At 55.2% G+C, this 14025-nt stretch overlaps 1 protein-coding gene across 7 annotated transcripts in view; it reads left to right on the top strand.

The window, feature by feature from the left end:
* ATP2B4 (ATPase plasma membrane Ca2+ transporting 4) overlaps positions 1-10780 on the top strand; it is a 52166-nt gene extending 41386 nt beyond the window's left edge. For 5 of the 7 annotated variants that reach the window (XM_039565097.1, XM_039565098.1, XM_039565101.1 and 2 more), the window contains exons 18-22: positions 23-234; positions 730-837; positions 1112-1294; positions 3269-3358; positions 8178-10780. In XM_039565097.1, coding sequence (XP_039421031.1) covers positions 23-234; positions 730-837; positions 1112-1294; positions 3269-3358; positions 8178-8474 — 890 coding nt within the window. In that variant the 3' untranslated portion in view covers positions 8475-10780. Of the gene's footprint in view, positions 1-22; positions 235-729; positions 838-1111; positions 1295-3268; positions 3462-8177 lie in introns of all 7 variants that reach the window. The other 2 variants (XM_039565103.1, XM_039565102.1) reach the window with 2 other exon arrangements.
* The last annotated feature ends 3245 nt before the right edge of the window (positions 10781-14025 follow it).

Below are 14025 nucleotides of genomic sequence, written 5' to 3'. Positions count from 1 at the left end.
AAATCCCCGTTCTCCCGCTCAGGGGAGAAGTTCTTCGACATCGACAGCGGCCGGAACGCGCCCCTGCACTCCCCCCCCACCGAGCACTACACCATCGTCTTCAACACCTTCGTGATGATGCAGCTCTTCAACGAGATCAACGCCCGCAAGATCCACGGCGAGAGGAACGTCTTCGAGGCCATCTACCGCAACCCCATCTTCTGCACCGTGGTGCTGGGCACCTTCGCCGCCCAGGTGATGCCACGGGGCTGGGAGGGGGCCCTGTCACAGGCAGGGTCTGTTCTGTCCCCTTGGTGTTCAGCAGCAGCTTCATGGTGGCACAAGAAGCACCCTGGAAGTGCCCAAGGGTGGGTTGGGTGGAGCTCAGAGCAGCGTGGGCTGGTGGAAGGTGTCCCTGCCCATGGATTGGGGTGGGCTTTAAACCCCTGCTAGCCCAAAACATCCTGGGATTCCGTGATTTGGGGTCTGGAGTGTGTTGGGAGGTGCCTTTGGTATTCCAGAAAGTTCCCTGCCTGGGTGTGAGATCCTTGCTCCTTTCTCGTGTCCCACAAGATGCCCAGTCTGGATGTGAGGTCCTTGCACCTCTCTGGTGTCCTGTAAAGTTCCCTGCCTGGATTTGAGGTGTCTGTTCCTCTTGTAATCCCAGGAAAGGGTGACAGGGTTGGCCCAAGGGGACTTTTCCGTGCCCCGGAGCTGCCCAGGGTGTGACTGTTCTCTCCCGTGCCGCAGATCATCATTGTGGAGTTTGGTGGGAAGCCCTTCAGCTGCTCGGGGCTCACCCTGAGCCAGTGGTTCTGGTGTATTTTCATCGGAGTGGGAGAGCTCCTGTGGGGCCAGGTAAGGACCAATCCCAAAATCCTGCCCCGTCTTTCCCTCCCTGCCCTTGTTGTCCCCGGTTTTTGTGCAAGGGGGTGATGCCCCACCCCACACCAGCAGCGAGGAGAGGAGGTCGCTCATCCCCTCCTCATTCCCCCACTGCTGCACAGGGCCACCCCCAGCATGGACAGTGACATTCCCACTGGTGTCCCCGCCAGGTCCTGGCAGCTCCCCTGTGCTGGTGGCGCTGCCAGGACCTTGGGCTAAGTCGCTGCTGTGTCCCCGCTGTCCCCAGCTGATCTGCACCGTCCCAACGAGCCACCTGAAGTTCCTGAAGGAAGCCGGGCACGGCATCACCAAGGAGGAGATCCCCGAGGAGGAGCTGCCCGAGGACGTGGACGAGATCGACCACGCGGAGATGGAGCTGCGGCGGGGGCAGATCCTGTGGTTCCGGGGGCTCAACAGGATCCAGACCCAGGTACTGGGGGGCAGCGGGGCCGGGGGGGCTCTGCCTTCTCTGTCTCCTCCTCTCTCTCCCTCTCCAGGGGCTCTGTCTGCAGAGAGGTGACGCTGCTGCTCGGAGGATGCCATTGCCTCCCAGGCCAGGCTCCCACCGCCTGTGCCTTGTCCTGGGCAGGGAACCGGGATAAAACCTGGATTTTGGGACAGCTGAGGGCAGGGGAAAGCTGTTCTGCTGCAGACACGGTGTCCTGCTGGTCAGCAGGAGGCTGCACGTGCCACTGATGGTCACCTCGGCAGCAGAGGAGGCTGTGAGGGATCCACGGAGCCCCCCAGACTCTGCCGTGCTCTCGGTGGCTGTTGGGATGCTGTTCCCGGTGGGAATGTGCCCAGCAGGGATCTGCCAGCACGAGGCCCTCCCTGGTCTCACTCCTTGTGCCACCCCTCTGTGCCAGCTCCCCGTGCCCCACGGCGCAGAAGGGGATGAGATTCTCTCTCTCAGTCTTCTTTTTACATCAGTTGGTTTTTCCTGACCTTTTTTCCATGACTTTTTCCCTTGTTTCCCACCCTCAAAGGGTGGGGTTTTGCCCCAGACCGCTGAGCAGACCCCTCACTTTCCCTCAAGGCCTGGGCAGAGCTGTCCCACGGAGGGAAGTCCTGGTGTCCCCCGGGCACACAGAGCTGCTGGCTCACCTTTGTTCCTCCTCCTTTCTGTCCCTGTGACAAACAAACAGCCCGGGGACAGGGGCTGGGGCAGAGTTAACTCTCCTCCTCCTCCTCCTCTGTGAGCTGTCACCTTGGCGGTGCCACCTCGATGGCTTCAAGGCGAAGCTCAGCCTCGATTCCCAGCTCGTTGTGAGCACCGAGGGGCAGCCAGGCTTTTTGTGGGGGTAACCAGTGCTTCACTCACACGAAAAACGTGCTGGGAGCTTCCAGGACCTTCTGGAAGTGGTCCAGATGTGCTGGAAATCCGGAAGGTCCAAAGGGCTGCAGTGCCAGAGGTGTCCCTGGGGCCGAGCCTGGAGCTGCCCAGCTGTTTCCCTGTGGTGGAGCTGGGATGAGCTCTGGCCACGTGAGAAATGCTCCTGGGTGCTGGCACGTCCTGGAGCCTCTTTAGGGTCCAGCCTGGGCATCCAGGGGAGCTCCTGTCCCCACTCGGGGTGTCTGAAGGGGGCACAGGGCTCTTCCCCCCGAGGCCACGGGAGAAGAGGGACATCAGAGTGTGGGGCAGGAGCGAAGCCGTGTGTGAAACACTCCCCAGCACGGGCCAGAGCTGGGGCTGGAGGAGGTGTCCAAAGGGTGCCACAGGGCTGGGAACGATCCACAAAGTGCCCAGGAAGCCACGGTGGCACCCGGATGCTGCTGCTGAATTCCTCAAGCCTTGGGACACATCCACAGGGCAACCACGGCCCCACCACCAGGGTGCTGCATCCCTGCCCATCCCCACCAGCCCTGAGGCCTGGGAGAGGGGCTGGGCCATCCCCTGCTGCCAGGGGAGCTGCAGGGTGTGTCCCCAGAGCGGCCCCACTGGGCTGAGGCACCGGGAGCCCTTTCCCAGCGCAGTTCCCCGGAGCCACCGGCTGCCCGCTCGCACCTCTGCCCGCCCTCTGCCCTCTCTCTCTGCGTCTCTGTCTCTCTGCTCCTCCCGCAGATTTTCGGGATAACCCCAGGTGTTTCCTCTGCCACTGCCTCCCACCACAGCCTTTTTCCCGGTGGTGGGGGGTGCTCAACCCTGCTGCCCTCGCTCCCGTGGGAAGGGCAGAGCCGGACGCTCTCTCTGCTCCCATCCAACACCACCAGCAAAACCCCGCGTGGGTTTCGGGGAGCGTGGGGTGGGGGGGCTCTCTCCTCCTTCCTCCTCCTCTTCCTCTTCTCTCCATCCTCCTCCTTCCTTGCTGTCTGTGTGTCTGCCCGGCCTCCCTGCTCCCTGTCCCCATCCCTGTCCCCGTCCCCCTGGCCGGGCGTCGCTATCTCACTTTCTGGTTCTTTGCAGATGGACGTAGTTTACACATTCCAGACCGGCGCCTCCTCTTTGCAGGGAGCCCTCAGGAGACAGCCTTCCATCGTGAGCCAGCACCACGATGTAAAAAATGTTTCTAGCCCAACCCATGTAGCTCTTTCCTCCGTCAATTCCACTCCCACCACTTCTGCTGTTGCTGCTGCTGCTGCATCTCCTCCTGCGGGCAGTGAGTGATGGTCTATTACAATGCATGACTTCTAATAACCACAGAGAGCACCTGCACCCACCTAACCCCGCCTGCTCTCTCTCCCTCTCAGCCTTGATTCGCACACTCACTCCCAAACCTGAAGGATGGGGCGGGAAACCGTTAAAAACCCCCAAGTTTTTATGCTGCTAACAAAGTTACGAACCTTTCTGGTCCTTTTCCCCCCCCATTCCTTGTTGCTTCCTCCAGTTTTATCTCTTCTCCTCCTTTGCAGGGCTGGTGTTTGAGTCCACCCTCCTGAGGCGGGGGTGGGGTGGGGCAAAAATTGGCAGTTCTTGCTCCCAAAACCCCCGAGTTCACGAGCATTGCTGGGAGAAGGGCAAGGCTGAGCCCAAATCCTGCTGGTTCTTTCCGCTGCCCAGCCCTGGGATACCCCAGGGATGGGCAGAGACGTTGCTTTGAGATCTCTTCTGGAGGCAGAGTGGCCGCTGGGACTGTCCCTAGGGCTGGCTGAGCCACGGGGAGGAGGGACAAGGACGATTTGCTCCTGCCCTGCCCGTGGTGGCTCAGCTGGTGACACCTTGGGGCTGCTGTCCCCCCTCTCTGTCCCCACCTGGGGACTTGCATGGCCTGGGGGCAGAGCTGAGCCATCCCTGTGCTGCCCCAGGGCTCTGTGGGGACATCCCCGGGGCTCTTTGGGGACATCCCCGGGGCTCTTTGGGGACATCCCCGGGGCTCTGCTGGTGCCCAGGGCAGCCAGAGGATCCTCAGTGCCCACCTCGCTCTGCACACGCCGGATCTCGGGGTGTGTGCAGACACTGCTCTGCATGGAAACAGGCATGGAAACCACATTCCTGCTGGATCCCAGTGGGAATGCTGGATCCTGGGTTTCCAGATCCCAAAAAAGCCCTCTCTGTGTTCATCACGGGCTGCTCTGCACACGCTGGATCCCAGGGCGTGCAGACACTGCTCTGCATGGAAATGGGCATGGAAAACAATTCCTGCTGGATATCAGTGGGAATGCTGAGTCCTGCATCCAGCACTGGGTTTCCAGACCCTAAAAAAGCCCCCTGGGGTGCAGAGCCCCTCTCTGTGTTCATCGTGGGCTGCTCTGCACACGCTGGATCCCAGGGCGTGCAGACACTGCTGTGCATGGAAGTGGGCGTGGAAACCCCATTCCCACTGGATATCAACGGGAATGCTGGATGCTGGGTTTCCAGACCCCCCCCAAAAAAGGCTCTGTCTGGTGTAAAACCCGAGTGTGTTCGTTGTCGGGGCTCGTGAGCACGTGGACGCGGATTCTCTCTGCAGGCTGGGAGCAGGGGATGTGTCTCTGCTGGGTAATTGGCTTTTTTATTGCACAGTCACTTATCCCCGTTCTCCTCTGATTAGAGAAATACCCTCGGTGACTTTCTGGAGAGCTTTCAGGCTCCGCTGTTTATGCACTGTGGGGGAGGAGAGAGAATTTGGGATAATTTTGTTTTCTCTCTGTTTCGCTGACTCTGGGGCTGGGAGCTGATTGTGTTTAACCCCAGCGATGCTGGAGCAGCGCAGCTGCCTCCTGCTCCCATCTGGGCACCTCCAGGATTTTCTGATGGAATGCAATCTGCTTAGAGGGGCTCAGGGCAGAGGACTGGGGGGGGGGATGAGACCAAAATGCAGCTTCTTTGCAGTCTGTGGATCGATGTTTTCCCCATTTTGCAGCGAGGGAATAGAAAACTTCACCAGGAGCTAAGCCAGGTCTCCAAATCTTCCCGCTGTTTTTTCTGCCTGGACTTTCCTTGTTTCCCTCTGCTGCTTCCCTCTCTCCCGAAGCTCCTCTTCCCTCCACGCAGATCCATGGTGTCCCTCTCCCATGGAGGAGTTTTTCCAGGGCTGGACTTGCTGTGTCCCTCCTGGAATTGGTGCAGAGGTCTCAGGAATGACCTCCAGGAGATGTCTTTGCAGAGCTGAGCTGCTCCCACTGGGAATTCCACCCTGGATCGAGGGAGCTGGGCAGAGCCAGGGCCAGGGGATGTGATTCTTGTGGGGCTTGCCCAGCACGTGGAGGTGCTGCAGGCAGGGATGGTGTGAAACAGGAATGAATTCCAAGCCTGGAGGTTGCTTTCGGAACGTTCCAGGTGGAGAGGAGGCGGCAGCCTGGCCGTGGGCGGGAGGGAGGGGCGGCTCCAGCCTGGAATTCAGCTTTGCTGGGGCTGCCTGGCTCATTGAGAACACATTTCCTTGCTGTTGCCTTCCTTTGACAAGGGAACAGCTGAATTCATCTCGCAGCAGTCGCTGCCGGGGATGGAGAAAGGAGGAAAATCAGAGAGAAGCTTCAGCAGGAGCTCCTGGGGGGAGCTGAGGGGGCTGAGAGGGGCTGGGCAGGAGACTGAGCACAACTGGAATTGCCACAGGGAGCCTTCCCTGCTGCTCCCAGCAATGCTGGACAAATCCCCAGTGCTCTGGAGGTGATTCCTTGGGAGGGGAGATCTCCTGGTCCCACATGAGCTCTGCTCCGCAGAGCCGAGGCTTCTGTGGCTCCTAAATCTGAGCTTGGAGGTGCCACCACCTCGTGGCTCTGGCAGGCACTGGGCTCTCCTCAGCCACCACCTCGTGGCTCTGGCAGGCACTGGGCTGTCCTTGGCTTGGTTGGATTTGTTATCTTTGATTCAGTTGATCTTTAGTGGTCAGGATCTGCTATTCTCAAGTCGTTGCTGATGTGACAGATGATCAGTGTGAGGTGGCCTCGGTGGTGTCCCTTGTCCTGTGCATTCACCTGAATTTAGCCAGGGTTATTAGTGCACAAATTCAGCTCTGATTTGCTTCCCAGCTCCATCAAATTCCCATTTTTCCAGGCCAGTGGTGCTCCAGCACTGGGGGTACCCAGCCCAGGCTCATCCCCTCGGTGTCTGTGCCCCAGCTCAGGTGTGTGCCCTGCTCCCTGTGCAGGAGCTCCTGGGGCTGCTTCCAGCTGGGATGAGCCAGGAAATGCTTCCTGATCCTGAGCCAGGTGCAAAGTGCGCTCAGAAGGGCATCCCTGGTGAGAGGGGGCAGGGAGAACTTCCAGGGTTCCAGGCACGAGGCGGCTCCTGGAGGAATTCCCTGCTCTGGTTTTGTGGGATCAGAGATCCTCAGGAGGATTTTGGCTGTGCTGGGCAGTGAATTCCCACCTGGATGGGTGCCACACCCAGGGACAGTTTAAATAAAGGGACAGTTTAACCCAGCCCATGTCACCAGGATTTGGGGTGAGGTCTCTGCTCCCCCACCACGCCTGCGGCCCACAGAGGTGGCAGAACACACTCAGCTCCTCCGTTTCCCTCATCACCAAGGGGATTTCTGGATCATTCCCCCTCCAGCCTGGCTCTTTCCACTCCCTCAGATGCTGCTCCCTCCCCCCTTTTGTGGGATCTGTGGATCTCCTCCCTTTTGTGGCCCAGTTTCAGCCACAGGGACACCACGGGGGCAGGCAGGGGATGGTTCCTCGGGGCTGGGGAGCAGCAGAGGCAGCTGAGGAGCAAAGCTCCTTCCACGGGGCAGGAGACCAAGCACAATGACTGGAATTGCCACAGGGAGCCTTCCCTGCTGCTCCCAGCGCTGCTGGACAAATCCCCAGTGCTCTGGAGGTGATTCCTTGGGAGAGGAGATCTCCTGGTCCCACACGAGCTCTGCTCCAAAGAGCTGAGGCTTCTGTTGCTTCCCTAAAACCCAGCAGAGCTGGGATGGGACACTCATCACCCACCTGATCCAAAAATGGTCACTTGGCTGCACGGGAGAGCTGGAAGGGTTTGAGGCTGGAATTCCAGAGGATCTGGAGGGAGCAGGGAATCCACTGCCAGCCACCAGCCAGCCAGGTTCCCACACCTCTCCCTTCCAGTGCCGTGCAGGGGCAGGGCCGTTCCCTGGTGCTCCAAAGCAGGCTCTGGATCTCCTGCTTGAGCCTGGCTTTTGTGGTGGAGCTGCTCCATGGGATTCCCAGGACTGTGTGTGGCTGGAATTCCTTTAGAATATCCAACAGCATCCCCGCCTTTGGAAACCACTGGGTCTCCTCCAGGTGCAGGGAAGGATCCAGAGCTCCAGCAGGGTGGGGAAACCCACGCAGACCTGGACATTGACCCGGATCCCGTTTCCTCCTCACGGCACCCACCTGCAGCTCGTGCTTCCCGCGGGCTGGAAAAATCTGGAGACGCCTTTGGGAATCCCCATTCCTTTCCAGAGGTGTAGGAACAACCCTGCCCCAACCCCACCCACGGCTCCCACGGTAGAGTTTGCCTGGAAGTGCCCCCGCTGTTTGCCTAACCCACCTCTTTTTGGAGCCGTAGTTGCCCCCACCTCGTTGTCCTCGTGTCCGTCCACCCCGAGGCGCGTGCACACACGCACACAGATTTAACGACCGACTAATTAACGCATTTTGGCTTCCATCCATCCAGAGGGGTGATGTTGGGGTGGTGGTTTTGAGTCGTCCCGTGTCTTTTCTTGCAGCTTCTGAGGCCGCCCCGTAGCCGGTGGGTTCCCAGCACCCCCCGTAGTGCCTGACTCTGATCCCAGTCCACCGTAGATGTCTCATTTTTGACCGAGCTGTCTGTTCAGTGGTGATTTTGTTGCTGTGGTCGTGCTGTTTGGTTTTTTTTTTTTTTGTCGTTGTTGTTCGATGGTTGTCTTCCATCATTTATTTTCACTTTCTCCCCCGAGCTCCACCCTCTGGCCACCCGACTGACCCCTGTTTTTTTTCCTCCCCCTACTCGCCACGCCGCCCAGATCAAAGTGGTGAATGCGTTCCGTAGCTCCCTGTACGAAGGCCTCGAGAAACCCGAATCCAGAAGCTCCATCCATAACTTCATGACTCACCCGGAGTTCATCCTGGAGGAAGACGAGCCTCGGACACCATTCCTTGACGGCGCCGAAGACGACCCCGAGCCTGACGGACTCCAAAAGCGAGGTGGGGGCAGCCCGGCGGGGTCGACAGCGTTGAACAGAAACAACAATGCAGTGGACAGCGAGCTCAGCTTCCCAGAGCCTGGGAGCCCCTTCCACAGCCTGGAGACATCTGTTTGACCTTCGAACTTGGAATTCCCCCTCCTCCTCCTCCTCATCCTCCTCCTCATCCGCCTCGGCGCTGTGTGATCCCGGCACCAGTAACTGATCACAGCTGCGGTCACTCCGTGTCAAACTGCTCATGCCTGTTATCATCATTTGGGGTTGGTTTTATTTTTGGGAGGGGGTAGGGAGGGGGTTTTATTTGATTTTTCTTTCATTTTTTTGGTTTCTGTTTTGTTTTTTTTTTTTTTTTTACCGTTATTTAGCAGTGGGAACCAGAGTACCACCGCCACGCTGTGGGTGTTGGGAGAGAGGCTAAGCCAAAAAAAACCACCCAACCAAACAATTGTGCATCTCCATCCCTGGTTTTCCGTGGTACTCGCCCAGGGGGAAGCAGCCAGGTTCTTTCCTCTCCAAGAGTTGGGCTCCAGGCACGGAGGGAGGTTTTCACTTTGGAAAAATGCATGTTCCGAGGAAATTCAAGTTGTTGTAGTCTTACACACCCTCAGCCCGAGGGGCTGGGGGTGCACTTGTGACTTGATTTTAATTTTTTTTTTTTTTTTGGTGGGTTTTTCTTCCACTTGTGGTTTTTAGGGGTTTTTTCTTCTAATGTTGGAGGTTTTGCTCTTTGCTTGTGGGATTTGTCCCCCCCCCCCCACCCAGGAACTTCTCAGTGGGGAGGGGCAGTCACCACTCCAGTGTGAAAATTAAGGAATAAACTAAAAAATCCCAGCCAGAGGAAGGTGTTTACTCCAAGGTTGAGAGATCCAGGGATGTCCACCAGTCTTCCACCTTTGGAAAATGGTACCTGGGCGTTTTCCAGCTCCTCTTCTGTGTGTGCCCCACACGTTTTTCTCTCTCTGTTTCCAAACTGGTAGGTGAGAAATGAAGCTGGCTTAGTTCTAACCTTGCTGGAGGGGAGAGATTCTGATTTTCCTGCAAAGGGGGAGGTGAAACTGCCAGGGAAAAGGTGGAGAGAAACCCCCCCAGTTGTGAGGGATGCAGCTTCTTCCTGGGGAATTTTAGGAGAGACCTCTCTGCTGCTCTTGGTCAGGAGGGAAACTCTTGGTGAGAGGTTTTTTGCAGCTCTCACAGCTCCTGGCCCTCAGAGCAGAGGGAGTTTTGCCCTTTTTCTGTGCTGTTGGGGTCAGTAACCCTCCAGCCTTGCTGTGCCGGCTCCAGGGAAGCGCTGAGGGATCCGGGAGGAGGCTCCAGCTGTGCCCACCAGCGCTCCAAAAGCTGTGGGAGGCTGAACGGAGAATCCTGAGAGCACAGTGGGTCCTCAGTGCTGGCAGGGATCAATCTGGTGGTCTCACGATCCAGTGGAAGGGAGGGAAGCTCCATGGCCTACGGATGATCCTCGGTTTTCCTGGAGGCAGCAGGTTTGGCTTGGACGGCTGCAGGTCCTCCGGAGAAGGTGCTGCTGGAGGCTCAGCCTCACTTCGCTGCTTTTTTCTTTTTTTGGAGGTCATCTCTTCCCCTGGAGGCCTGCCTCACCTCCACCACTTGGAATAATTCAGTGAGAGTCCCTTTCCTTGCAGCTGGCTCTGGATTGTCCCTCTGGCGATCCCTGGAGCGGGAGGCAGGATGTGCCGGGCTTGGGCCAAGCCCCTTCCCCGCAAGCTCCCGCTGCTGCTCCCCTGCTCGTGACCCTTCCTCCTCTCCTCCAGCCCCTTTGGGAGCAGAGGGAATTGGCTGGAAGCCGCTCTCCGAGGTAATTCCCACCCCTGGGAGCGCAGAGGTTTGCCGGGAGAGGCCGGGGCTGGCTGGGTTCTCCCCCCTGTTCCCTTCAGGAACGCACAGAGGAATCTCCCGTGCCTTGTCCGAGCACTGCCTGCAGCACCTCCTGCCACGCCAGGGCCCAGATCTTTGCCGAGATTTAAGTGTTCCTTAAACCACACCACAAACCAAGTGTCTTCGGTTCGCCCCCGGCCCCGCCTCGTCCTTTCCGTGGGGTGGGAGGAGGAGGGAAGGTCTTGATCCCAAAAATCCCCGCTATCCGGAATGTTCCGAGTGTCCCACCCTGGTGCTGGCGAGCTGGGCTTTGTTCACTGCCAACAGCAAGAAGAAATTGCCACCACTGCCCATCCCCAGTGCAAATTCAGTGTCCACCCCATGCCCGGCTCCTTTTTTCCTCCCTCCCTCCCCCAAAAAAATAACCCAGGGGGGTGAGGGGGGGTCTTGGGTTAAACACCAGGGAAGACCCAAACAAGGGGTGGTTGTGGGGTTTTGGTTCTGTGTTAAAGATGACATTGCTTAAAAAAACAACCAAAAAAAAAATCACTTTTTCTATTTTAAATACTTGCAAAAAAAACAAAAAAAAAAAGAAGAAGAAGATACGGTGTTCTTACAAGCTTACATAAATATTTATTAAATACATTTTTGGGGGGGGATGCACCAATTTTATTTTGGTTTTTTTTTTCCTTTTGATATTTTTTTAATACCTCAGACCTGTTGAAAAAAAAAAGAAATAAAAAAAAAAAAGAAAAGAAAGACTCAAACCACCACCACCACCAACTTCAAGCCAACTTTGGGGGCTCTCAAAGTCACTCCCAGAAATCTGTGACTGGCAGGGTTTGCCACAAGGGTCTGGTCGTTCCTTTAGTTTGCTCTATTTTTGTCGTTCTAGTTGCCATATTAGGAGGGGGGGATTGGGCAGGGAGAAATAAATGCTCTATAAATATTATGCAAAAAAAGAAAAAGGAAAAAAAAAAGAAAAAGAAAAAAATCTAGTTTTCTTTAGCTCAGAAACAGATATTTTTACGTCAGCCATATGTATTTTGTTTAAAGAAAAAAAAAGAAAATAAAGAGATCTCGGGTCCCGCAGCTGCGTGAGGGCAGTTGCAAGGGACACTTTAATTAATTCCGTGGATTAATTAATTCAGCCATCGGATGCCAGTCAGCTTCCTTTTCTCTGAGCAGCCATCTTTCTACTAGACGTGAGTTGGATGACACAAATGGGGTTTTTTTATATAAATATCTATAAATTATGTTGGTGTATGGCTGGTTGCTTCAAGTATAAATGTTTCTTGCGCAGATTTCCTGTAAAGTTATTTTGGGGTTTTTTTTTTGAGGGGGGGGGGGTTAAATTTCAGTGATATCCTGGCAGCAGCTGACTCTTGGCTTAAGTTATTGAGGACATTACACACACAAAAAAAAAGAGATTTGGGGGAGATCGGTGCTCCAAAAATCAAAAAAAAAAGGCATGGTCGGCGGCACGGACTTTTGGGGACTCTCTGCAACATGCCTTGACTAGGGGGAGATATAAATATATATATAAATATATATTATTAATAATAATTCCTGGGGTTTTTCGCTTTGTTTGAACTGCCACGAGCGCGCACGGAGCAGGGGAGGGACAGCGCCAAGCAAAGTCACCCCCCCCCGTCCTCCTCCTCCTCCTCGTTGTGATCCGTGTTCAACTTGCCTTGGAATGCTTTGTTATTAAAACACTCTGAACATCCTTCTGCATCCAGTTCTTGATGCCAGCAGGGCCCCTTGGTGGTGGATTTTCCGTGGATTTTCCGTGTTGGTACCAAAGACACCCCACCGCGGCCTGGGCGCCGTTTGCCGGCCGGGCAGCTCGATGCGTTTTCGCTTTCTCCTGCTGAGGTTTTTATGATTTGCACACACAGAGAGAGAGAGGGGCTTGGGGGGGGGGATTTAACTCGATTGGTTTGTTTTTTGCCAAAAGGTTTTCCGTGCAATAAGCTTCCGAGGGAGATTTTTCCAAACGGTCTCGAGAAGGAAACAAACGAAGCCGCGTTTTAGCATGGGCGCCCTTTGCGGGTTTTCCTTCCCCCGCCCCATCTCTCAGCTCCTCTCTGAGGGTGACCTGAGGGGATGGCTGTTAAAAAAACCCATCCCAAATCCAGCCAGGGTATCTCCAAGGTGTCCCTGTCACCCTCTGTGACCGTAGGGACCCCCCCAAGTCCCTGGAGGGGACGCCTGGGCCTGCATCGCTTCTGCTCCGTCCCCAGCCCCTCGTGGAGCTCAGAGCCCCCAAAACGCCCTCCTGCACCCCCAGCTTTCCCTTGGAGGCCCAGGGATGCGAGGGAACCTTTTTCCTGCTCCTTTTCCACCCAAATTGGGGGGTTTTGGCACCTCTTTCTCGCCAGCACCCCCCTCTCACCCTGACTCTGCTCTTCCCCGCTCCCCAAAAGCCCAGTTTTCATCCAGCAAAGCCCATGGCTAAAACTGCCTTTAGTTTATTTCCTCCCCTTCAATAAATATATATATATATACAGTCTGAACTCAACATTTATGTGTGTGTATATATATTTATCCAACGCTCTCACAAAACAAAAAGAACTTTCTTTTGAAGAGGGCACGCAGAGCCGAGTTTTTCTTTTTTTTTTTTTTTTTTTCAGTAACTCAGTATAATAAGCACTGGTATTTTTGTATAAAAAATGGGAGAGAAAGCGGGAAAAAAAAAAAAACAACAAAAAACCAAAAAACCAAAATACAAAACAAAAGACTGAATATTATGTGGTATGCATGACATTAAAAAACAAAACAATGGTGGTTTCAAAGCAATATGTACCCTGGTGTGTTTGCCATATCCTAGAGTCCAGCTTCAAGTGCACCTGATCTGTATTGCATTTTGATATTAATCTCTATGTACCATGTTTTGCATGTAATTTATATGGATCTTGGGAGAAAAAAAAAGAAAAAAGAATCTGAATGAATTGTCCGTTGGCTTCTTCTGAGAAAACAGGCTCCGAGCAGAGAGAATACTCCAAAGTGGAAGCAGCAGAGTGGTTGAGGGGTGGGAAAAGGGGGTGCAGCATAAAAACAAAAACGAAGAGGGAGAAGGGGAACGGTTTGGAATCAATAAAGCTTTGGCTGTCAAGCAGAACCAATGCGCGAGTGCATCCAGAGAATAAAATGTGCCCACGTGTAACTGTGCCGTCCTCCGTGTGTCCGGCAGCTCGGGGAATCTGGCCCAAATCCTCCCCGAGGAACGGGGTGGAAAGAGGGATGGGGATCCCAACCAACCCAAGCTCCCCTTGGCGCGGGGTTTCTGTCATTCGGTCGCTTCTTCTTCCACCACCAAGTCCCCAAATTGCTGCCAAATGCCACCAAAATGGTGCTGCTGGGCCGTGAGGAGCTGCCCTGGATCAGGGATCCTCCTTTTCCCATTCCCAGTGCTGTACGTGGAGCTTCTGAGGTGATTCTTGGTGGAGTTGGGATCTCCAGCTCCTTGGGATCGGCTTCGAGCCACGTCCTGCTTCCATACCTGAGAGTCTTTGGCCTCCAAAGAGGCAATTTGTCCAGAAAAGAAGGAAAATGGGAAATAAAAGCACCCAGCCCCTTAAATCCTCTCATTCCCACTTAAATCCTCTCATTCCCACTTAAATCCTCCCATTCCCACTTAAATCCTCCCATTCCCAAGCATTGATTGCACCGGAGCTGTTTTTTACGGAGAAGCAGCGTCTTCTCTGTGTCTTTAACACCTCCAGGGCCACGATGAGAAAATCCCACTGGGTTGAAGAGAATTCAATCCAAAACATCTCCAAGCTGATCCTTGGAGCTGATTCCAAGGGACAGGAATGGGGTGTAAAAGCTT

The sequence above is a fragment of the Corvus cornix genome, chromosome 26, assembly GCF_000738735.6.
Source record: "Corvus cornix cornix isolate S_Up_H32 chromosome 26, ASM73873v5, whole genome shotgun sequence".
NCBI classification, from domain to species: domain Eukaryota; kingdom Metazoa; phylum Chordata; class Aves; order Passeriformes; family Corvidae; genus Corvus; species Corvus cornix.
The sequence above is the reverse complement of the archived record's forward strand: the minus strand, read 5'-3'. Positions and strand labels throughout refer to the sequence as shown.